Consider the following 24,664-nt stretch of genomic DNA (forward strand, 5'->3'; position numbering starts at 1 on the left):
AGGAAGTATCATACTATTTTTGAAAAAGAAAAAGCCACACTTAGGCTAGCCTACATTGATGCAATTTCCCAATACAAGGATACAAATTAAATTAGATAATTATCAGATTGTTTTTAGGCTCAAAAGACATATTTCACACACCTGATCAGTAGCTATTACCCTTAGTAAACATTTTCATGTTTAAAGCTTCCCCTTCTCGACTGACAAAAGGAGTCAATAAAAAAGTGTTGAAGAAATAGCTGCAAGACAGGAGGGCAGAGAAGCATAAACATCCCACTGACCTCCTCTCACTGTCAAGTAGAGAAGTAAATATGTGTTGACAGGCCCACAGTCATCTCTGCAAGCTTTGCCCTTTCTACGAAGATCCACAGCATAATGATTATTTTTAAAAATCTATAAATAAACTTCCTTTAGTAAACTAATTCTTTGCTTCTTCATGGAAAAAAAAAAACAGGAACCCAAGGACCCAGCATCAAATATAGCCCAGAATATTGCTGAGGCACAAGCATTTGATATAGATGAAGACTGAGTTTCTACATCAGTACTCATAGAACTTTCTGTGATGATGGAAATGTTTTGTATCTGTGCTAACCAATACAGTAGTCATTAGCCACATGTAGCTACTGAGCACTTGAAATGTGCCTAGTATAAACAAGGAACTGAATTTTTAATTACATTCCATTTTAATTATTTAAATTTAGTCACACATGGCTAGTGGTAACTGTTTTGAACAATGCAGCTCTAGATAAAGCAAGGTGAATATAAATTGAAAAGAACTGGTTTTTTGTTTGTTCGTTTTTTTGAGATAGGGTCTCATTCTGTTGCCCAGGCTGGAGTGCAGTGGTGCAATCATAGCGCACTGCGGCCTAAACTTCCTGGGCTCAAGTGATCCTCCTGCCTCAGCCTCTTGAGTAGCTGTGACTATAGGCATGAGCCACCACACCTGGCTAATTTTTTTATTTTTATTTTTAGAGACAGGGTCTCACTATGTTGCTCAGGCTGGTCTTGAACTCCTGGGCTCAAATAATCTTCCTGGGTTGACCTGCTCTCAAAGTGCTGGGATTACGGGTGTAAGCCACCTCACCCAGCCAAGAACTGGTATTTTTATGGCATTCCTGACTTATCCAACAAGCTATCCTAGCCCAACATTAAGGCCAGAAGCAATTATTACTGTAATTTTGCTCCTTCATAGATGTTTAATTCAGAGATTAAAGGATAATTAACCAGGGGGAAAAGAATCAAAAAGAGACAAAAGGCTAAAAGAAACCAACTTAAAAGATGAGGGCAGAAAGTAAATCTAATATAAATTTAGAAGTCATGGCTCTTCCATTATTTGAGATTTTTTTAAAAAATCGTACGTTTAAAGGCAAAGTGAGAGTTCCTGGTTAAAAAGTAAAAAAAAAACAAAAAACAAAAAAAAACTTCCCCTTTTACAAGTAACATTTATAAGAAATGACTATACCATTGAAAAACTAGGGCTGTTTGTCAGTGAGAGAACAAAAAACACCCCAATCTTACCCAGAGGACATGGTACCAGACTGAAGTTCCACCGAAGTCAATGTGGAAATCTGTATAGCTGTCTTGAACTCCCATTAAGCAATATTTCTGAACAAATGGCTTGGGAAAGACTGAATCATCTGGCCAATAATTTTCCACCCAGGAAAGTTTTTTGGCTATATCAGGGACCTCCACCAATTCAGACATCCTTTTAAAAAAGAAACACACACATACCCACATCATGCCAATTAAAAATTCTTAAAAAACTGCTTCTCCCATCTATTCCCAAACCAAATAATTAAATGGAACTTAAGGTTAACAACAACACTTAAAAGTTTAAAACACATGTTTTTTGTTTTTGAGACGCAGTCTTGCTCGGTTGCCTAGGCTGGAGTGCGGTGGCGTGATCTCGGCTCACTGCAAACTCTGTCCTGCCAGGTTCAAGAGATTCTCATGCCTCAGCCTCTCTGAGTAGCTGGGATTACAGGCATGTGCCACCACACCCAGCTGATTTTTGTATTTTTAGTAGAGAGGGGATTACGCCACGTTGGCCAGGCTGGTTTTGAACTCCTGGCATCAAGCGATCCACCCACCTTGGCCTCCCAAAATGCTGGGATTACAGGCATAAGCCACCATGCCCAGCCACAAGTTTAAAATACATCTTATTTCTAAACATCTCTGAGCATCTCAATGCAAAATTTATAACACTGCTACCACTGGACAACTTTAGAAGTCACAACTATGTTTCTTCCTAAAATAAATACATCATTAAACTACATTTAGCTAACACTCAGAATGCTAAACCAAAATGCCCAGAACTACTCACTTTGTATCTGAAAATTCAAGGCTGATCACATTTAACACTTTTGGTCTGTTGGGATTCATGAAGTATTTAACGTAATTGTGAAGTGTCATCTTGCTGTCTGCCTGTCTCGCCACATCAATGACATCTATCACTTTGTCACCACCTGCAGAGAAAAATTACAGTCTTCTTTTGGACTTAAGAGTTACATCAGCAGATGCCTTAATCAAAAAATATTTTAACTTAGTATGATATTTAAACCAAGTATAAAACTACGTAGTCTAGACAAAGATTTTCCCTCTACTCTTAATTTCTCAAGTTCAATTGGACCTTTCAGGAAAAAAGGGACAATTTTTCAGAGGAAAAGGAAAGCAGTAAGACAGAGTTGCATAATTTACACCGAACATAAAAATGTATACGGCTTATAAAGCTTTCTGTATAGCAATGATATCTTGGTGTACAGCTCATAATGACAAAAAATACATTACACTGGCATGTAGAAATTGTGCAACATTTTCTGGATTTCAGTTTTCTCAGGCATAAAGTGGGGAGATTGACTTTGCCCTTTCACGTTTGTAACACTTAAAATATTCTAAGGCTATCATTTCAAAAAAAACACATCACTCATTGGGGAATTAGCATGCAACTTGACCAGGATATTTTCTGCCCTCCTGGTATTGTCTTCTTATATTCTCCTTCAAGAAAAAATTAGTGATTGGGAAGCAAAAATCAGTTCACATTAGTACCAGTGTCTGAAGGCCTGAGTTCCAAATTGTGATTAATTTACAGTTTTCGTATAAATCCATGAGGTGATGTTTACAGACCACTGCACTGCTACACTAGGAAGCACAAACGGTTTGACAATGGACTATGGGATAAGGTAGAATTCAAAATATGGCAATACTTAACCAATCTGAAATAAAAAAAACAAATAAATGCCATTTTCTTACTTTAATGCAACTTCATATAGGTTTAGAAAGTCTTGCCTTATAGACTTCTTTATCTTCAGGAAGTAACACAGTTCTGTTTATAGTATTTAACTGAAGCGCTCTGCAGTACCAAAAAGTTAGCTATCAAGCAGTTTGAGCATTTCTTTCCTGCACATGTATTACACTAGTTATTTGTTTTGCAGTTGCTATCTACGCAAATAGCTTCAGGTTAATCCTTAGCCCCGTCCTCTTACTTGTCAAATATTCAAATTTAGCTGAATGTGAAGTTATAATATTTAGATAGATTTCCTCAGTGAAACAATAATCTATGAGAATTGTTAACCAATGGCTCAATAAAGGGACAAGTTCTCAGATATTCCATCCTGAGGAGATAATATAGTAAATATACAATTTTGAGTCAAAATAGATTTGGGATCTAATCTCAAACATTCTCTATCTACTGCTGACAAGGAGTAACATCTACATATAGTCAGCTTTATCTACAAATATCATGAGAATGAATGAAATGACTGAAAATGTCGACAACGTGGCAAGGAGTAAAGGGTTTCCCCCTTTATTTCTCATGTCTTTCTGTTTCTTTGGGAAATTTTCAAAATCACAAATTAAGTCCAGACATCATTAAATGGCAATATTCACCAAGTCATTACCATAAAAACAGGATTGAAAATGATCTGCTCTTTCTACCACCTTTCCTCTAAGCAGCAGCAGGTCACAAAGCAGACTATAGAGGACTAACTGTGCAGCTGGTATACTGGGATCTGGGAATTTTGCACCTATATTCTACAGATGCCTACAATCAATCCAATTTTCCAATATCTTCTTCCTGGTATCTATATCTATCCCTCAGTAATGATTTTCCCTAAGCAAGTATCAGAAAACTTAATGGCACAAAAGAAAGCAGCAGGATGAGGCTGAGTAAATAGGAACAAGTAAAATGTGTCATTCTGTTTTTCTGGCAGTTGTAGGTCTGCTGAGAAAAACTAGTTTTCAATACAGATGATACTGAGTCTCACTTTTCTGAGCAGAAAACTAAATTGACATTTTTTCATTTAACCTTTAATATTACCAGGACTATCATTTTTACTTTTACCACGTTTTCCCAGGTACTTAAAGAAATAAAGTTCGTACCTACATAACGTTCCACATCCATCACAGAAAATGTAGGTGGAGGGAGCCTGAGTCCTAGATCATCTAATTTAGGGACCATAATAGGGACATCAAATCCATGTTTCTCCAGATATCTTTGTGTCAGCTGGCTGCCATGCATCTTTACAATTATTTCATCGGCACTAAGAAAAAACATAAGAATAAAAATGTCATTTTTATTGGTAAGTTCAGTTTAAAAAAAATACTGTGGTAATGGGTTAATTCATATACTGGATTATCTACATCACTGGATCTTAACCTATCATATCTCATTCTTCTTTTAATGACAAATGTTTTATAAATCTCCTTTTGCTATCCTAAACTAAAATTTATAATATAATATACATAATTCAATACATATAATTAGAAATATATATAAAGTCCTCTAAATGCAAAAAGAAAAAACCAACCTAGTTTATAGTAAAATATGTACAAGTTGAGTATCCCTAATCCAAAAATACAAACTATAAAATGCTCCAAAATCCGAAATGTTTTGAGTGTTGATATGATGCTCAAAGGAAGTGCTTATTGGAGCATTTCAGATTTTCAGACTAGGGATGCTTAGTTGCTAAGTAGAATGCAAATGTTCCAAAATCAAAAAAAAAAAAAAAAAGTCCGAAATTGTTTCTGAAACACTTCTGTTCCTTAGCATTTTGGATAAGGGATACTCAACCTGTATTTCAGTATGTAAACTACACTAGAAGACATAATAAAATAATAGGATGCTTACAACTAGTTGTAATGAATAGTTAGATTTAAGTTAAGTGAAACACCAGAAGCCACTTGATACAGGCTGCGTAGAAATTTGGGAGAAGAAAAGGTAGAGTGTGCATTAGAATAAAAACTAGTCAGGCCAGGCACGGTGGCTCACGTCTTTAATTCCCAGCACTTTGGGAGGCTGAGGTGAGTGGATCACCTAAGGTCAGGAGTTCGAGACCAGCCTGACCAACATGGTGAAACCTCGTCTCTACTAAAAATACAAACATTAGCTGGGTGTGTTGGTGGGCATCTGTAATCCCAGCTACTTGGGAGGCTGAGGCAGGAGAATCGCCTGAACCTGGGAGACGGAGATTGCAGTGAGCCGAGATTGTGCCATTGCACTCCAGCCTGAGTGACAAGAGCAAAACTCCATCTCAAAAATAAATAAATACATAAATAAATAAAAACAAAAACTAGTCAGATTTTATCTGACTATAAAATTCTACACAACTATCTAAAGTCTAATGGAACATAGAACAATTAATTCTTACTCTGCATACTGGAAGATGACTAGCATCCCTGGTCCCTGCCCACTGAGACAAGTGTCCAAAATGCTCCCATTGAAAACTACCGATTTAAATGATCCGTTACAACCAGTATTTAGTAAGTCTTTTTTTTGAGATGGAGTCTCGCTCTGTAGCCCAGGCTGGAGTGCGGTGGCAGGATCTCAGCTCATTGCAAGCTCCGCCTCCCGGATTCAGGACATTCTCCTGCCTCAGCCTCCCGAGTAGCTGGGACTACAGGCGCCTGCCACCATGACCGGCTAATTTTTTTGTATTTTTTTTAAGTAGAGATGGGTTTCACCGTGTTAGCCAGGATGGTCTTGATCTTCTGACCTCGTGATCCGCCCACCTTGGCCTCCCAAAGTTCTGGGATTACAGGCGTGAGCCACCGCACTGGGCCTAGTAAGTCTTAATACCAGGTAATAACTTTAAGCCAAGAATGGTTGGATCTCCAGTTGCCCTCTCTGATGACCAACAGATTACAGGCATTACATTAACATAAGAGTAGTTTGTCCCTTTGCTCACCAGATCTCTTCCAAAGGGGCATTCCAGTTTTTATCTCCTAATTGCTCACAGGATATGGCTGCTATACGTTCAAAATTAAGTGGTACACTTGCCTTAAATGTTAAAACACAATAGTCTCCACTTCTACAATCAGATCTTAACTATCTGTTGTCATCTGCTGCCTAGGTGGCAAGAAGACAGGAGAAAAAGGAGATGCTGGTTCTCCGAATTACTGGGCTCCGATCTTCCGATCCTTTCCATAAGGCAAGGGCAAGTCTGAGGCCTAAGAAAACTGAGAGTCCTCTCCTAGATATTCTTGTTCTTCTTCACTTGACTCATCTACTGAACTGGAGCTCTGTATTACGTCTCAGTTTCCCCAATAAGCATCCACAACTGTCCCTCCTTCCCCCAACCTCTGAGGATTAAATAATTCCTTCAACTTCAATCTAAAGGAGAATTTTAAATCACTTGTATTCCCTGATCTCAAATGTTTGGTGTTTTACTTCCTCTTTTGATCAAACAGATATAATGACAAGTGTTTAAAATATAGGTACATTTTTTGCAAGAGGAAAATCTGGAGACAAACTAAATATGTATGGGGATGGTTAAGCAAATTATAGTACCTATAGATTACTGTATACTACACAGCATTTAGGAAGTGAGATAAATCTATGCATATGTATGGAAGGATATCTATGAAATATAAGAGTAAAAAAGGCAAATTGTACAACACTATGCATAACATAATCCCATTTTAAGAACATTATATATATCCATACATCCATATACATAAATGTTTTAATGTTTTTATGTAGAAAAGGGTCTCAAAAAACTTACACTAAGTCTTAAAATAGGGGAGGGGAAAGATAACTCATTCACTTCATACGCTTCTGCGTTAATCATATCGAGTATGTGTAATTTAACAATTATTGCTATTCTACTATGGTTTGAAATGATATAAAGCTTTATGGCATTAAAACCCAAAGATCCTGAACTAATGGTAATTACATTTTGGACATTTGTGATCATCTCTATAACCTGTTCTCATTTGTGGTCACTGGCAGTAAAGTCACATAAATTATTAGGCCAGTGTTTTTAACACTACATTTTTGTGTCAGAAATCTATTTGGAAAAAAAAGAAAGCTATAGCTCCTCTCCCTGAGAAATGGACACTCCCAACTGACACTAAATTATACATACCATTCATTTTAGGGAGCTCACAAACCTCTCTTAGGCCCACCAACAGAACCAGACTGAAAACTTGGGGCCTAGGTGCCAAACCAATCAAGCATGAGCCAATAAAAAAGAAAACACACAAACATTTCTCCTACAACTTGGAAACTGATAAAAAAGAATATTTGAGAATAGGGTATTTAACACCACAAAAATCATGTGTAAACACTACATTTTAAATACGTGTTCTTTCTGTCTCTCAACAGACCTGAGGGAGCCAACAGTAGATGCTTATCATTATGTTTCTGTGTAAGGATTAAGGGGCAGGGGGCTAGAGAGGAATTCTAAAGACTGAGAAGAAATAGCAGGGGTTTTATCATTTCAGGATATGAAATAATTCCATAATAAGCTGCATGTGATACTGTGATTTAAATCTAAATTGTGCTTCCCCTCTTTAACAAGCCTGGCTATGATCTTGTGTAAAAGTCTATTAAGCATTATCGCTTGAAATAGATGTCAGGCAGTGAGCAGGAAATGATCCAAATTAGCATGATTAAATGCTTTATAATGCTCTCGACTCTCTTTGAGCCAGACAACTCAAATATATTCCATTATTTTTTAAAAAATCAAAAAGCCCACTCCTGCAGTGGTTGTGTGTGCTTCTGGTGGACCTAGGGCAGAGATGCATATAAAAGCAATGGAGAAAAAGCAGAGTTGGGAAAACAGGAGAAGGTGAGGCAAAAGAAAAAAAAACAGACAGCAGCTGCATATCATAAGGAACCAAGTACTGGGAACAACTCCCTCAGATTAGCGTATTTCAAACTTTTTGGACTGTGGCCCACATCTAAATGTTTTTATAGGGTGACCCAGTGCGCATATACATGTAACAAAAGTTCCAAGAAAATATGCTTACTTATTTCCTCCTATTACTTGGAATGTACTGATACTTTTCTATTTCATTAAGGAAGTAAAAAGGTGAAAAGGTGGCTGAGGATAAAGTTTGAAAACTTTGTTTGAAAACATTGCCTTTACGTAATATCACTCTATGAGACGACATTCTTACATTCTTACATTTTCTTTCATCAGAGTAAGTTTCCATACCTTGGGAAGACTCGAGAGCGTAATTCCTTAATGAAAGTTCTAGTTCCAGCTTGCACTGGTTTGGAACCATCATCAATTTCAGTGTAGTCATGCCTGTGCCAGTTCCTCCTCTTTTTCACTGGATTTTTAAAAGATTTTAAAAAAATGATTTTGGTAACTGGTGATACTATGTGCTTTCTAATCATTATATCCAACATAATCAGAAATAACAATTGTAAATACATTAAAAGCACTCAAGCTTTTTTGTTTTTTTTTTTAAGACCACATACATTTATATATATTTGGATTAAGAAAATGAATCACAAGACATATAAAATTGAGATAAATTGAAAAACTCGAAGGTAAGTACCATGTCTATTCCCAGCTGCGTAGAACATTAAAAATCCATGGCGTGAATTTCCACCATGGGTTCCACCATCCTTCTGGGCATACAAGACAAAGGTTTTCCTACAAAACAAAGGTTTTCCAACTTTCCCAACCACCTCCCACCAGTGCAGCGAGTGCTCCCACGGTTGAGAACCAAATACAGGTGTGTTTCTAAATGCTGGAATGAAGCAGTCTTGCTGCCACATGAGTGGAGCCCGGAGCTCGGATTCTGAAATCCAAATCCAGGCCTGCCATCACCAGGCTGTGTGGAGAATGAAGATAGGGAGCCAGGCAGATGGTCTCTCCATGCATCCATCTTAACATGCAGCCATGGGAAGGAAACTGGGATGGGAGTTGTGTTCCTCCCCAAAATTCATTTATTTGGTTGCCTGATGTCAACTCCTGCCTTAGACATCCCATCCCAAACTCTCTTTCTCCTTCATTTTTATCCCTTCATGTTACACCCAGTGAATGCTGCTTCATTGTCTTAAAACCGAAACAGAAATGAGGAGGTAGGTAGCACGGATGGGGAGTGCATGAACTCTACAGGATGAGGGTGCTCTGTACTAGCTCTGTTCACTCTGCACACACATCACAGAGGGCTGCCGGCCAGCAGCCAAGGCGTTTGGTGAGGGCCCCATCCCGTGGACCCTTCAGATGCCCCTTCATCCTCTGAGCTTGAACACTGGGGCTTGAAAGGTGGGCCAAAGAGCTGGCAAGGACACAAATATGGGGCATTCAAACTCCTAGGAAAGATCACAATTTTGCTCCCACACCCAGGAGACTAGGAGTCGGGTGAAAGAGCCCATCGTACTAGGGCGAATGTGGATCCTTATCCCAAGAGGTAGAATCATTTTACCCAGTACCAGAAACACGAGCTTCCAGTTCTTGTTTTTACAGTAACTCCTGATAGCAGACCTTGCCCCCTCCCACTTCCAGTACCCTCTGACCCTTGCAAAAGGGCCACAAAGTGCATGCACGGCTAACCATGTGTATGCTGCCCAAAGCCACAGCCACTCACCCCTCGCTCGTGTGCACAGCCTCCCCACACATATACACAGATACATGTAACGCATGGTGGCCAGAGAGACATTTACACTGTGAGTGTGAGGCCTGGCTTAGGCCTGCATCCTTGGGCAGGGTCTGCCCCTTGGTCCCAGGGTCCTAAGGCTGCTCTGCAGCTAGCCCCGTGCTTTAGTGTTTTATCTCGAGGATGGAGGGGTTGAAAACACTCAAGTTTTTAATGCATTTCCAGGGCTGAGAATTCTGCTCAATGTAATGCTGCAATTACAGACAATTAACTGTGGATTTTTAAAACCTACTCTTTTTATTTCAAAATATTTAAAATTAAAGCAAGGAATTCAAATCAGCAGATGGAGCCTTTTATAATGTCCACACTTACAGATACTATACAATTTCCAAATTATATACAATTATGATTTTCATCAGAACATTAGGTCCTAATATGATTATCCAGATAATCCAAATCATCTTCTCAGGACAGGGCCTTTATCTCACATCAGAAATCTATTCTAATAGCATCATTCCTCCCTCTTTCATGTGAAGACTTACTCCCCAAATAAGCACAGTTACACTGACATAAAGAAGAGCAGGTAACTGAGTCATAATTAAAGAAAGACGGGTAGGATGACAAAATAAATAACTTCATTCATTCCAATGCTAAGACCCTGTAATTCTACAGCTCTGGAAGGCTATGACCTTGAGTAGTCACAGCAATCGAAATCAGAAGACTTGGATTTGATTCCTAGTTCAGCCAATAGCTTTCTCTGCAACCTTGGGCAGGTCACTTAACACTGCTGGATCCAGATTCCTCAATGTAGGAATTAAGGGGTGGATTAAACTGCTAATTTTCAAACTGTGTGGAAGAATCCTTCACAAAGGGGAGATGGAGAAAAAGCCAAGGGTTGATCTCTGGACCTCATTCCTCTTTCCAGCAGAGTGGCACTACCTACAGCTCTTGTGCGTTCTATCAATGTACAATTTCAGTTTTAAATCAGTTTTTTATTTTTTAAGTTTGAAAAGTACTCTTAAGCCTAAAACCTCTATGATTCTGGAAAATGTACTGACGTTTGCAATTTATTTAGAAATGCATCCAAAAAAAAAATAGGTAGACAGAATAGTTACATGGATAGACATGTGGTAGAACATACAATGAAAATGTTAACAGTAGAATCTAGATGATAAGGCTTATAGGTGCTTGCTGTAAAATTCATCCAATTTTTCCCATATGTTTGAACATTTTCGTAACAATAATGCTTTGGGGAAAACAACTTTATGATTCCAAGTTATTTTAAACCTTTCCTGCCTTACAAAGATCATAGTAATGCAACAACATTGAGTCCTCATGTGGATAAGAAGTCACAATAATTAACAAAGGTGGAAATCAGGCTTATTCCTATCTAAGAGTCTAAAACAAGATTCCCAAGTAACTTATGGCAGCCAAATCTTCAATATGGAAGAGGGTAAGTTCCACTAGAAAAAAACAAAAAAACTCACAAGAAAAATTTAGAATCACAAAGCAAACTTCCTAGGAAATTCCATTAAGGCATCCTTTGCATGTTATTTTTTCTCATTTAAAATCACTCCTAAAATTTGAGTGTATTTAATTCCAGATTTTTTTCAGCTATATATAGATACATAACTCCATTTCTTTTTTTTTTTTTTTTTTTTTTTTTGAGACGGAGTCTTACCCTGTTGCCAGGCTGCAGGACAGTGGCACGATCTCGGTTCAAAGAAACCTCTGCCTCCCAGGTTCAAGCAATTCCCCTGCCTCAGGCTCCTGAGTAGCTGGGACTACAGGCGTGCGCCACCACATTCGGCTTTTAGTGTTTTTTTTTGTATTTTAGTAGAGATGGGGTTTCACCATGTTGGCCAGGATGGTCTCAATCTCCTGACCTCGTGATCCACCCACCTTGGCCTCCCAAAGTGCTGGGACTACAGGTGTGAGCCACCAAGCCCAGCCCATAACTCCATTTTATCTTCAACTGGGATCACAATGTTTATCCTGCTTATCTTTCTTATTATATCACGAGCATTTTCTCCTTATTAAATATTTAAAACAGACTACAATTTTAAGATGTAGATATACCATATTATAATCATTTTTTTGATTCTTAAGCACTTAGTTCATTCTGAATCTTTCTTCAAAGTTGAGATTCATGTTTGTATATATTGTTTCCCTGATTAATTCCTCAGAATAAATTCTAAGAAATGCTAGAAGAAAGATCAACATTTTAAAGACAATTGCTACATATTACAAAACTGCCTCCAAAGAAGTGGTACTAGTAACTTACTTTCCTTACCAGTATTACACAAGAAGTGTATTTCATGCCCCTGGGTAAACAATGGGCATCAGTACTTTTTTTTTTTTTTTTAAAGCAGCCCATTTGATAGGTAAAGTATGATACTGTATTTTTAAATTTTCTTTCTTTTTTAAGACAGGGTCTCCCTCTTTCACCCAGGCTGGAGTACAGTGGCGCAATCACAGTTCACTGCAGCCTCGAGCTCCTGGGCTCAAGCAATCCTCCTACCTCAGCAACCCCAGTAGTTAATTTTCATTTTTGCAGAAGAGATTAATCAGTGAAGTGCATCAGCTTTGGAATTAGACTGCTAGGGGTTCAAACTCCAACTCTGCCAAATAGCCACATAAAAGGGCTAGCTAGATCATTTTTCTCATTTCTCACATGGAGTTGTTACAAATATCGAAGAAGATAACATAGGTCAAGTACTTACTTACCCACTATAGTGCCTACCATATAATAAGCTGCCAATCACTATCATTTCCTTTTAAATGTGCTGACTTGGAGGAGGTTAACAGAAGGATACAATTGTCCTGTTGGCTCAACCTGCTAACCATAAAATCAGCCACTGTATAACAGCTGACTGAATTTCTTAAAGGAAGGAGGCCAGTGAAGGAACATTTTAGTAATGGTTAAAGGGAAAGGAGAAAATTTTGTGTTTGGATTGCATGTGCCTAAAGAAGACAGAGAATATATATTTAAGTTATTTGTAGGCTGTTTTTTGATATCTGCCCTCAAATAGAGTTCTTAATTCCCATTAAGAGGGTCAAGTCTAAATTCACCGTATTAAGTAGTTATTATACTAGCTAAATGGTATCAATAATAAGGACTCCTGGGGATCTCTGAAACCAACAGGAAACCCAGGTAGCAAGTAAGACAGGCTTAATAGGCCTGGCGCAGTGGCTCATGCCTGTAATCTCAGCACTGTGAGAGCCTGAGGCGAGACCAGCCTGGCCAACATGGTGAAACTCCATCTCTACTAAAAATACAAAAATTAGCCGGGCACGGTGGCACACACCTGTAATCCCAGCTACTCAGGAGGCTGAGGCAGGAGAATTGCTTGAACCTGTGAGGCAGAGGTTGCAGTGAGCCAAGACTGCGCCACTGCACTCCAGCCTGGGCGACAGCGTAAGACTCTGTCTCAAAAAATAAAAAAATGAATTAAAAAAAAAAAAAAAAAAAAAAGAGAGGCTTAATAGCAGAGGGAAAGGGATCAAAAGGGATTAACCAAGTTGGGGGTAGAAGGTGAGGAGGAGGGAAGGTGAGCCTTAAATCAAGATAAAACAGATGACTGGATTTTGGGTGTTTTCCTTGTAAGTACTCAGAGTTGGATATCTGCCCAGAAGATAGCCAATGCCTGGGCTTACGTTCTTCAGGGGTGAGAAGCATAGGCAAACTTCTCTCTGAAGCATAATTATTCAAAGTGAAGTCATGATCCATTATGGATTGTGTAATCAATTTAGCGAGTATAACACATTTTTTACAAAATTAAATCATATAGGAAAAATAAAAAATGGAGTATATCACATTATTCTGCCTCATAGTAACTTAATATTTCACAGAATTTAAATTCAAATTTCATTTTGGGACTATATACTTAAATTCTAAACTAAAACTGCTATAAATTTTAGTTAAGTCTCCCTTGAGATAACACCACCATATTATTTATTTACCTTCTCCAAGAGTTACTCCCAGTCAACAATTATTTCAAGTTATATATCACATACTCGGTGCCAGCCAGAGAAAGATCATTTAAAAACATTTATGACAATAAACTAGTCAATTACACATGTAACAGTTCCACCAATTTGCTAACCTCAAGTTTTATGCTCTATACTTAACAAAAGGAATAGCCTCTATTTTAAAAGGAAATACTTTAATGTATTCAAGTAGCTTAAATTTTTAAGTATCTTACAAAGACATTAGAAACATTACTAATATTTCTAACAAAACAAATGAGCAGTCAGGTGCCAGTAAGTCTCTTTTGAAAAAATATAACTCTATATAAATGTCTACTCTATTGGAAAAAAGTACTGGGGAAAAGGCTGCATGTAAAATAAAGCAGTCATATAAGTTACCTAAAACCAACCCAAGTGTGTATATCAAGGTATGTTCAGGCAAAGGTTTTAAAATGACAAAGTCTATAGTTTTCCCTTTAATTTTGTGAATATAAAAATGCTAGTCTGCAGCCTAAAATGTCAAAATAAATAGTTATTAAAGGCCAGGTGTGGTGGTTCATGCCTGTAATCACAGCACTTTTGGGAGTCTAAGGCAGAGTTCGAGACCAGCCTGGGCAACAAAGTGAGACCTTGTCTTTACAAAATATCAAAAAATTAACTGGGCGTGGTGAAGCATGCCTGTGGTCCCAGCTACTCCAGAGGTTGAGGCAGGAGGATCACTTAAGCCCAGGGGGTCAAGGCTGCAGTGAGCTATGATAGCGCCACTGCACTCCAGCATAGGTGACAGAGCAAGACCTTGTCTCAAATTAAAAAAAAAAAAAAGAAAATTATAACATAATCCAAGCCTTTTTATCTCATATTTGCACGATAGCAATATTTCAATGTATTCTTCTGAAGCATCTGTAAAAGATTCTGAAGAATCTGTAAAAAGCTGAAAATAGATATTTTAGGTGTGATGTTGGTCCACTTCAAAAGATGCCTGAGGCTTCCCTGGCATTGCTCTCCCTTCTTAGGAACAAGAGTGTGGTCAGAAACATGGTCCGGTGTGTCTTTGTATCTCTACTTCCTCAGATCTCAGAAAGGGGTTTCAGGCAGAGAGGATGGCTGGGCAGGACTCCAGGCCATACTCAATATAGCAACCAAATTCAGAAAATATAAGTAATATTTTAGCTTATCAACGCTCTCATTTTCTCCTTAAAATATAAGGCATATGAGTGCATTAAAGTCTTATTCTGTATACTCTCCCAAAATACTACTAAAGATCTTCTACTTGTGAAGAGAGCAAAACAAGCAAAATCAGATTCCAGAAACAGAAAAATTTTACTTTACCACACTTCTCAAATTGAAAGATATCAAACTATGTAGTTGAGTTTGGGGACTCTGCACTGGCAATTAAGACTGACAGTACATTCCCCCCCTTAATCTTTTGACTTAATGAGACAAAAACGACAACCTAAATACCTTGAGCAAAATCTTTCCCTACAGTTCTTGATGGTATAATATAACTCGTCAGAGTATCATTAAAGTATTAACATGTACATGTAAGTCTGAAATCTCGATTTTTCTGAAATGTCAATTTTTATTTAAGCATCTAATACTTACTCAAGGAGGAACCGTGTAAAACTGCACAGTTGGGACAGTGATACAGGTCAATGTCAACAGCATGATGTTCTTCTACTCCAACACAGCTAAGACAAAGAAAAACAAAATCAATATGTAAGTAAGTTGAAAATATTCACTTAACTATAATACAGTGGATGGAATTTAGCTGAGAAATGTATAACCGCCTCACCAACACATTTTTGTAGAGCAGAGAAACACATATAAAGATAAATTTTATTCTGTTCTCTACAAACTTGCTAAGTGAGCATGAGGGAGAACATATTATACTCAAAGTAATTCTCTCCTAGCAGCAGTAGAGACATCAGAAACAACACAATAAGTCATAAAATCCTCAACCATTATGTAAATGTCACCTGTTATAAAATGTCAATAAAATGAGTCAAAAGATATATTAAAATGTGAACCATGATAATACAATACGACACAATTTGTGGGATGAAGAACTTGTAAACAGAAACATATAGCTCTAAATGCATCTGTTAGAAAAAAAGAGGCTGAAATTAATGAGCTATGTATCTACCTCAAGAAGTTACAAAAATAGACAAAAAACCTTTAAAAATGCAAGTTCTATCAAATATTCAAGGAACAAATAAATCTAATATTATATCAAATTTACTCCAGAGAGTAGCAAAAAAGGATTTGCTCCCTAACTCATTTCCTGACAGCGTAAGTTCTTGGTACCAAAACTTGGAAAGAATTATAGGTCACCCTCATTTATGAGTAAAGATGCAAATATCAAGTTGGGTCTATCCCAGGAACACAAGGTGGTTTTTAACACTAAAAATCTTAATCAGTGAAACTTACCACATTATTAGATTAAAGGAAAAAAAATCATATGACCATTTAAAAAGATTCAGGACAAGTATTTGATAAAATTCAACATTTACGTATGATTAAAAAGTAAACAACAAAACCTCTTAGCTAGCTTAGAGGATAATTCCATAATCTGGAAAAGGATACTTCTAAAACATCCTATGCAAATAACATGAAGCAGTCATTCTGAGATTAAGAATACAGCAGCCGGGTGTGTTGGCTCACGCCTGTAATCCGAGCACTTTGGGAGGCCGAGGTGGGTGCATCATGAGATCAGGAGTTCAAGATCAGCCTGGCCAACATGGTGAAACCCTATCTCTACTAAAAATACAAAAATCAGCCAGGCACGATGCCAGGCACCTGTAATCCCAGATACTTGGGAGGCTGAGGCAGGAGAATCGCTTGAACCCGGGTGGCAGAGATTGCAGTAGGCGACAGAGTGAGACTTCATCTCAAAATAAAAACATAGCAAGAACACCTCCTATTACTACTTCCGGTGAACACTGTGCTGGAGGATCGAACTGGTACAGTAAATTAAGGAAAAGAATTAAAAGGTATAGGGATTAGAAAAAAAAGCTGTCATCTGCAAATGCTATGGTTACGCAAGCAGAAAATGCAAAAGAATCTATAGAGAAATCATAAGAATAAAAAGATTGCTAAAGATTAGTATATAAAAAAACCTAGTTCCAAATACCAACAATATAAAGCTAAAAAGTGAAATAACATACCATGTACAACTGCATAAAAACGTCAAGTACATTGGGAGGCCGAGCTGGGCAGATCATGAGGTCAGGAGATCGAGATCATCCTGGCTAACATGGTGAAACCCCATCTCTACTAAAAGTACAAAAAATTAGCCGGGCATAGTGGCGGGTGCCTGTAGTCCCAGCTACTCGGGAGGCTGAGGCAGAATGACGTGAACCCGGGAAGCAGAGCTTGCAGTGAGCGGAGATGGCGCCACTGCACTCCAGCCTGGGGGACAGAGCTAGACTCCATCTCAAAAAAAAAGTCAAGTACACTGGAATAAATTTAACAAGAACTATGCAAGGCTTCTTTAGGGTAAAGTATAAAATATTACTAAGAGACTTTAAGAAAACCTAAACAAAGGGAGATATACATCATGACCATGGGTTTGAGGTTCAATAATGTAAAGACATTAATTCTCCTCAAAGTGATTTACAGATTCAATTTAATTCCAATCCAGATAGAACCTGACAAACTGGTTCTAAAATTAATATGGAAATGTACAGGGCCAAGAATATGCAAAGCATTCACAGAAAACAAAAACAAAAACAAAACAAACCCACCACCCTAAAACTCAACGAAGTATCAAGACTTATTTTAAAGCTCTAGGAATCAAGGCAATATGAAACAGATGCCAGTGCCCAAAACCAGATCCATGTATATGTGTGCAGATCCGTGCCCTCCTGTTACACATGAGATCCAACCAGATCCATCTCATGTGTAACAGGAGGGCACTGAAGAGCATACAGCAAGAACAAACTTTTCAATATAAGGTCCTGGACACTTTTTATATAGCTTTTATATCAACATCTTATATACATGTATCTTTTTATTTTAAAAAAGATATATTGGCCTGGCGGGGTGGCTTATGTCTGTAATCCCAGCACTCTGGGAGGCCAAGGTGGGCAGATCACTTGAGGTCAGGAGTTTGAGACCAGCCTGGCCAACATGGCGAAACCCCACCTCTACTAAAAACACAAAAATTAGCCAGACATGTTGACGCATGTCTGTAATCCCAGCTACTTGGGAGGCTGAGGCAGGAGAATCACTTGAACCCAGGAGGTGGAGATTGCAGTGAACCGAGATCACGCCATTGTACTCTAGCCTGGGCGATACAGTGAGACTCAGTCAAAAAAAAAAAAAAATAAAAAGAAACATACACATAAGATATTTATATAAAAGGTATTTGTATAAAATATGCTTGATTTTTATATGTCCATAAATGATATATTTTATATATAAAAAAGATATGTATATATCTCTTTAAAGTAAAATAAAATTAGACATCTATCTCATAACATAAAAATTTATTCCAAAGTAGATGATAAACCTAAACACACATAAAACACAAAGTACAAAGGTTGCATAAATAACGTAATATAGAAAATATCTTTATGACTTTATGACAGGAAAGATTGTCTTAAAATACAAAAAGCACTGTTCGTAAAGGTGAAAACTGGTAACTTCAGCCATATTGAAATAAACTCCAATTCATTAAACTATAAAGACTGAAATGATAAGCTAGAGTAGCAGAAGACATTACAATACAGGTGGCCACCAAAGGAATTATACCCAGAATATACTGAACTCCTACAAATCAATACAAAAAAAAAAAAAAATAGAAAAATGAACAAAATACTTGGATAGGCACATCATAAAAGGAACTCTAAATGGCTGAATCACACATAAAAAGGTGTACAACCTTATAACTGAGGGAAATATAAATTAAAAGCACAATAAATACCACGACATACCCAACAGACCCGCTAAAACTAAAAAGCCTGATGATACCATGTGTTGAAGATGATGTGGGTCAATAGGAACTTTAAACTGAGAGTTTGATACAGCCATGCTGGAGAACAATTTTGCACTAAAGCTGAAGAATCATATGCTCTATGATTATTCCATGACCAAGCAAATCCTTTTTTAGGTAAACACAACTGAAAGTAACTCAGGCACATGTGCATCAGGATACCTACCTATACAGAGCCGCTTATAGAATCATTATTTGTGAAGTCTACAAATAATAAAATGGAAACAGTATATTCTCATAACGGAACTCTATATGGTAATAAAAATTAAAAAACTCGCATAATGAATGAATGAATTCTATAAGTTAATCAACATTGAATTAAATTTTAAAAAGACATAAAAGAGTACATATGGTATATTCTATGAATGCAGAAAACTCAAAACTAGGGAAAGCTGAAGTATACTGTTTAGGGATAATAAAGCTATCTTAAAAAACAAGGAAGAGATGGATCTTGAAAGGACAGTGGTTTTCTCTGAGGATTGTCATCTAGAAAGGATGGCAAGTGGTGTCCTGAGGTTCTAGATGATTATTACATGGGTATATATTTTATAATTATTGATTAAACTCTAGATGTATGTTTTAGACACGCTTCCTCTATTCTTATTCCACAATTAAAATACTAAATAAAAACACACAGTACAAAATTAATACACAATTAAAATACTAAATACTAAATACTTTCACAACTAAAATTCTATCCACAACCATGCAAAAATTAGGCAAAAATCTTGAAATGTATTAATCTAATAACCATAACAAAATATCAAGAGCAATGTATCAGAGACCTCTGGATATGCAAAAACAAGCCCACTCTCACCTGAGAGAACTCTAGGACACTTGCTACTGTAAAGTCTTTGAGAGTCTGAGTAGAGCGTGCCGCAATCCCAAAAGGTCAAAACCAAAAGATGTTAACATATAATGACATTGCTGCTTGAATACTGAATCCACGTAACTAAATCAAGCTATTACATTTTGCTTTTGAGTAGCACACAAGTTTACTTTATTTGTCCAATATGGATTTACATCACTTTTCCCATAGAAAGCAAAAGGTGAATATGCTAATTGTTTAAAAATTCATTTTTTAACTGAAAGACTATAAATTTCCAATTCAATACACAAATGTTATACAAAATTTTATATATCTTTACATACAATTCCCTTGGTCCATAGTTTCTTAGAAGAAACTCAAAAAGTTTCCTGTAACCCAAAGAAAAGGTTAAGAATCACTGGACGGAGGATTCACACTCCCCGACTTCAAACGTACTTAACAAAGCTATGGTAATCTAGACAGTGTGGTACTGGCGTAAGGATAGACACACCAAATAGAACTGACAGTCCAGAAATAAACTCTTACATTTGTGGCCAATCGATTTTTGGCAAGAGTCCCAAGATCATTCAAGGGGGAAAAAAGAGTCTGTTCAACAAATGGTATGGGACAACATACATGCAGAAGAATGTGTTTGGACCTCTATCACACACCACATACAAAAATTAACTCAGATGGATGATAAAGATAAGAGTTAACACTATAAAACTCTTGAAATAAAGCATAAGAGTAAGTCTTCGGCTGGGCACAGTGGCTCACGCCTGTAATCCCAGCACTTTGGGAGGCCGAGGTGGGAGGATCACAAGGTCTGGAGATCGAGACCATCCTGGCTAACACGGTGAAATCTCGTCTCTACTAAAAATACAAAAAATTAGCCAGGCGTGGTGGCAAGTGGGGAGGCTGAGGCAGGAGAATGGCGTGAACCCGGCAGGCGGAGCTCACAGTGAGCCAAGATCGAGCCACTGCATTCCAGCCTGGGCAACACAGCGAGACTCCGTCTCAAAAAATATATAAAAATTAAAAAAAAAAAAAAAAAGGAGTAAGTCTTCAAGGGCTTGGATCAGAATATGGTTTTTTAGATCTGACACGAAAAGCACACAGGACAAATGAAAAAGAAGATAAACTAGTCTTCATAGTACAGTCTAAGGGCTTCTATTTTTCTCAGCTAAGTTTAGTGTGAGACACTCAGCTGAATATGGAAAAAGGTAGAGATGGAAGTATAAAAGGGTTGATCTGTAGAACGAAAGACTAAGAAACACAATAACATTGCTAGCTAGTGTTGAGAGTCCAAATCCACCTGAGATTGCAGACAGACAATGAATTCCAAACCTGATACAGTTTGGATGTCTGTCCCCACCACACACACACACACACACACACCCCACATGCTGAAATGTAATCCACAATGTTGGAGGCGGAGCCTGGTGGGAACTGTTTGGGTCATGGGGGCAGACTCCCTCAGGAACGTCTTGTGCTATCCTAGGGATAGTCAGTGAGTTCTCATGAGATCTGGTTTAAAAATGTATAGCACCTCCCTCCCATTCTTGCACCTGTTCTCACCATGGGTGCACCTACTCCCCCCCCTTTGCCTTCTGCCATGATTGAAAGCTTCCTGAGGCCTCACCAGGAGCAGATGCCGGTACCGTACTTCCTGTACAGCCTATAAAACCAAGAATCAGTTAGACCTCTTTTTTAAAATGACTCAGCCTCAGGTATAATGATGCAAAAACAGTCTAATACAAAACCATTTCTATGTATTTATGTGATTTTTTTTTCAACAATGTTCACCCACGTGGTGCAGACCCAGAGTAGGAAATTGGATTCATCCAGAGTCGGGGTTTTTGTAGGTAAAGACCAGAAAAGGAGTTCCTGATATTTACAAGAAAATTAAAGGATGACCCGTGAAATGTAAGCAGTCAAAAAAGATGTAAAGACAGAAGGTAGTGAGAAAATGGTGAGATGATCTGAGGGGTCTCAATGGCTCCCAGCACTAAGTCCATGGCACGCTTGAGCAACTGACCTATAAGGAGGAGAGATTATGCCCAAAGAGTAGAATGTTCAGAATCTGGCATTTCTGAGGTAGCATCATCTATAACAGTGATAAGATTCAAGTGTGGAAACTGTGTGTGGCTAAAGTGGGGCAACAAAAAGATCACTGCAGATAAGTGAAAAGATGCATGAGAGCTATCTCTGCATTCAATAAAACAAGTTCAAAACCAAACTTCCCTGATTTTAAATGTAAGGTTCATTAAGTGTCAAAAGAAATAGGTGCTACATACTACCACCAAAACAGAAACTCAATGTTAAAAGATGTCAAGTTGGTACTTTTTCTATAGAAACCCCTGGTTTGTCTTGTCTCACCTTGACCATGGCCACATTCCTCACTCCTAAGAAGTGTTGTGACACCAAAAGAATTAGAGAAAAAAATGTTAGATGTGTCCTGAAAAATCTAAACCAGCATATCATAAACTCTCCATGAACATCTAAGATACATAAATCAGAATGACTCCCATGAGGGTTAGGGAAAAAAGGGGAGAAAGGGACATTTCAATTGGTTAAGAACACCTCCGGCTAAACATGACTATTAATCTTCAATGATGTATGAGTTCCTCTCTCTAGTGTCTACTCATCATCCCACCTCACCCTAGATAATGTTTTATTAAATGTCAGTGAAGGCTTCAGGTTTGGGTCAGTTCTAATCAACTGGTAAAACATTTATAGCTACATTTATTTTGAATTTCAACACAATAGTAAATTTGGTATATCAATAAAAACAGTAAATCTGGTAAACCAGTAAATCTGAAAAACAGTCCATTTAAATTAACCATACAAAATATAATTTTAAAAAATAAAATTAAACACAGAAAGTTAACGTTCCTAAACCAAGAATTACCTCAGGTCTTTGAAAGGAACCAAAAAGAACTACTGCCTACACTTCCGTTTCTCTCTCAGAGGGAGGCATAACTTCTCCCCATTCTCTAGATCACCCACTCCACCCTTCACTCACTGCCTCCCTACTAAAAAATTGCTAGAATCATGATAGCTATAACAGATATGTTAAAAGCAAATGCAGTAGGACACACAAAACGCACAACTCTGAAAGCAAATTTTCTAAGAATCACTTTCAAACCAGACACATAACCTTCTTCAGTCTCTTCCACTCCATTTATTTCTCTTGTAAAACTTTCCTTCATATACAGACTGTCACACTTTTTCCTAACAGCAAAATGTTCAGATTATTAGACCACTTTGTGTGTTAGGGCACAAAGGAGGTGTTTTCCTACAGGGTGACAATCTGACCTTTGCTGAATAGCTTCCATCTATACAACAGCCTCACTGCCATTTGGTGAGTGGGGCAGTGACAACTTTAGCACTTTCCATTGTCTTAATCTTCTGAAATTGTTGCTAAGCTGGCATTTTTTTTTTGACACTTGATGAGAACTGAATTGAATTAATGACTAACCGAAATTCCCTAGGATCAGCCAAACATTCTCTTTTTTCCTCTTGGATAATACTCTCATTTATATTCTCTACTCTTGGTGTTAGAAGAGTGGGTGGCCAAATTCCTTCAGATCTTACTGTCAGCGGACTTCATTAGATATTCCTCTTGCTTTAGATACTCTCCCCATTCTTCACTGAACAATCTTACACTACCTAGTCTTCAAAGCCCCAAATTCCTCCTCCTTGATGATACTTCACTTAATCACACCACAGAAAGTCCTTTGACATTTTACTGATACACATTTCCTATCAAAAGAAAAGAGTAGGGAAGAAACAAACAAACACATTTCCACTGATTTATGGCCTAACACTGTTTAATATTGAGCAATTTTTATACCCTGTTCCCTGAACTGAGCTCCTTAAGATTTCTCTCCCAATGCCAAGTACCAGATGATCACAGTAAATTTTTGTTGACTATTAACTGTGCTGCAACTTACTTGAAAACCAATACATTGTAGCAAAGTTTTTAAAACTTCTATTCTGTTTGTATTTTTTAAAGAATCTTCTACAGGAACTAAAGGCAACAGTTGATAAAAAGGGAAAGATCTTTCAACATGTAAAGTACAACTTTCATCTTTCCTTAGACAGTAGAAGGCTGTGGTAATGAAATGCATACATCTGAAATTTTGCTTCAAGTTTTCGCCTGTGTATCAGAAATTTACCTTCTCATCCAAAGCACCTAACTACTCAATTTCTTCACTGTGACATGTGACATAATGAGAGGACTGAGTCATTGTGTACCCCTAAAGTCCTATTAACAAAGGAGGATGGGGAGTGCCCTTTGAGGTGAATTAACTCCGGGAATACAGAGGATAGCTGACAGCTTGCTCTTCATGTTTCCTTTCCTATCTTGATTCTGGGGTCAGTTTAGGTCTAGGGCAACAGCTATAGGAGAGGCAAGGTCTCCTCAGTCTACTACTTCCATGATAACCAGATAAACAAGTATCAACTGGCTTCAATGGGATGCACAGATTGCAGAATTAGAAAGACTTGATTTCCAGCTCTATTTATTTTGACTTGGAGCAAGTTTCTTCATCTGCCTGAGGAGCAGGCATTCCCCTGGGATTAAGCAGGACAATGTATGTCAGTATGTAAAGCATGGGACTAAGCCTACAGTAAGCAATGGCACAGTAAACATACTAAGTCATAAACAGCAGCTATTATTATTATTACCGTGGCTCTACCAGGTTCCAGTCAGCCAACAATGCCCTAATCAACAGCTTATTAGCTATGAGGTTTGAACCCAAACAGGAACTAGGCTTTTGTGATTGGGCCTTGTATCTTTTTTCTTCAATAATGTCTCCTCAGAGCACACACCAGGCTCAAATGGCTATGCTTCAAGAAAAAAAAAAGGGAATTTGTTTTCCATTTTTAATTAATTTCAGATGGTGGACTTGAGAAAAATCTCTCTCTCTCGAGTCAGTCTGCCTGTGTTAGAATCCCAGCTAACCCACTTAGTAAGCTGTGTGACTTTGGGTAACTTACTTTATCTGGTTTTTTTTTTTTTTTTTTTTTTGGTCTCCTCATCTGTAAAGATGGGAAAT

At 37.7% G+C, this 24,664-nt stretch overlaps 1 protein-coding gene across 2 annotated transcripts in view; it reads right to left on the reverse strand.

Annotated features, from left to right (window-relative positions):
- Positions 1-24,664, reverse strand: part of KDM7A (lysine demethylase 7A) — an 89,923-nt gene that overhangs the window by 36,629 nt on the left and 28,630 nt on the right. For both annotated transcript variants that reach the window (XM_023184874.3, XM_023184875.3), the window contains exons 2-6: positions 15,403-15,488; positions 8,436-8,553; positions 4,378-4,538; positions 2,324-2,465; positions 1,519-1,705 (exon numbers count right to left, since the gene is read on the reverse strand). In XM_023184874.3, the coding sequence (XP_023040642.1) occupies positions 1,519-1,705; positions 2,324-2,465; positions 4,378-4,538; positions 8,436-8,553; positions 15,403-15,488 (694 nt within the window). The remainder of the gene's footprint in view (positions 1-1,518; positions 1,706-2,323; positions 2,466-4,377; positions 4,539-8,435; positions 8,554-15,402; positions 15,489-24,664) is intronic.

Source organism: Piliocolobus tephrosceles, chromosome 8 (assembly GCF_002776525.5).
Source record: "Piliocolobus tephrosceles isolate RC106 chromosome 8, ASM277652v3, whole genome shotgun sequence".
NCBI classification, from domain to species: domain Eukaryota; kingdom Metazoa; phylum Chordata; class Mammalia; order Primates; family Cercopithecidae; genus Piliocolobus; species Piliocolobus tephrosceles.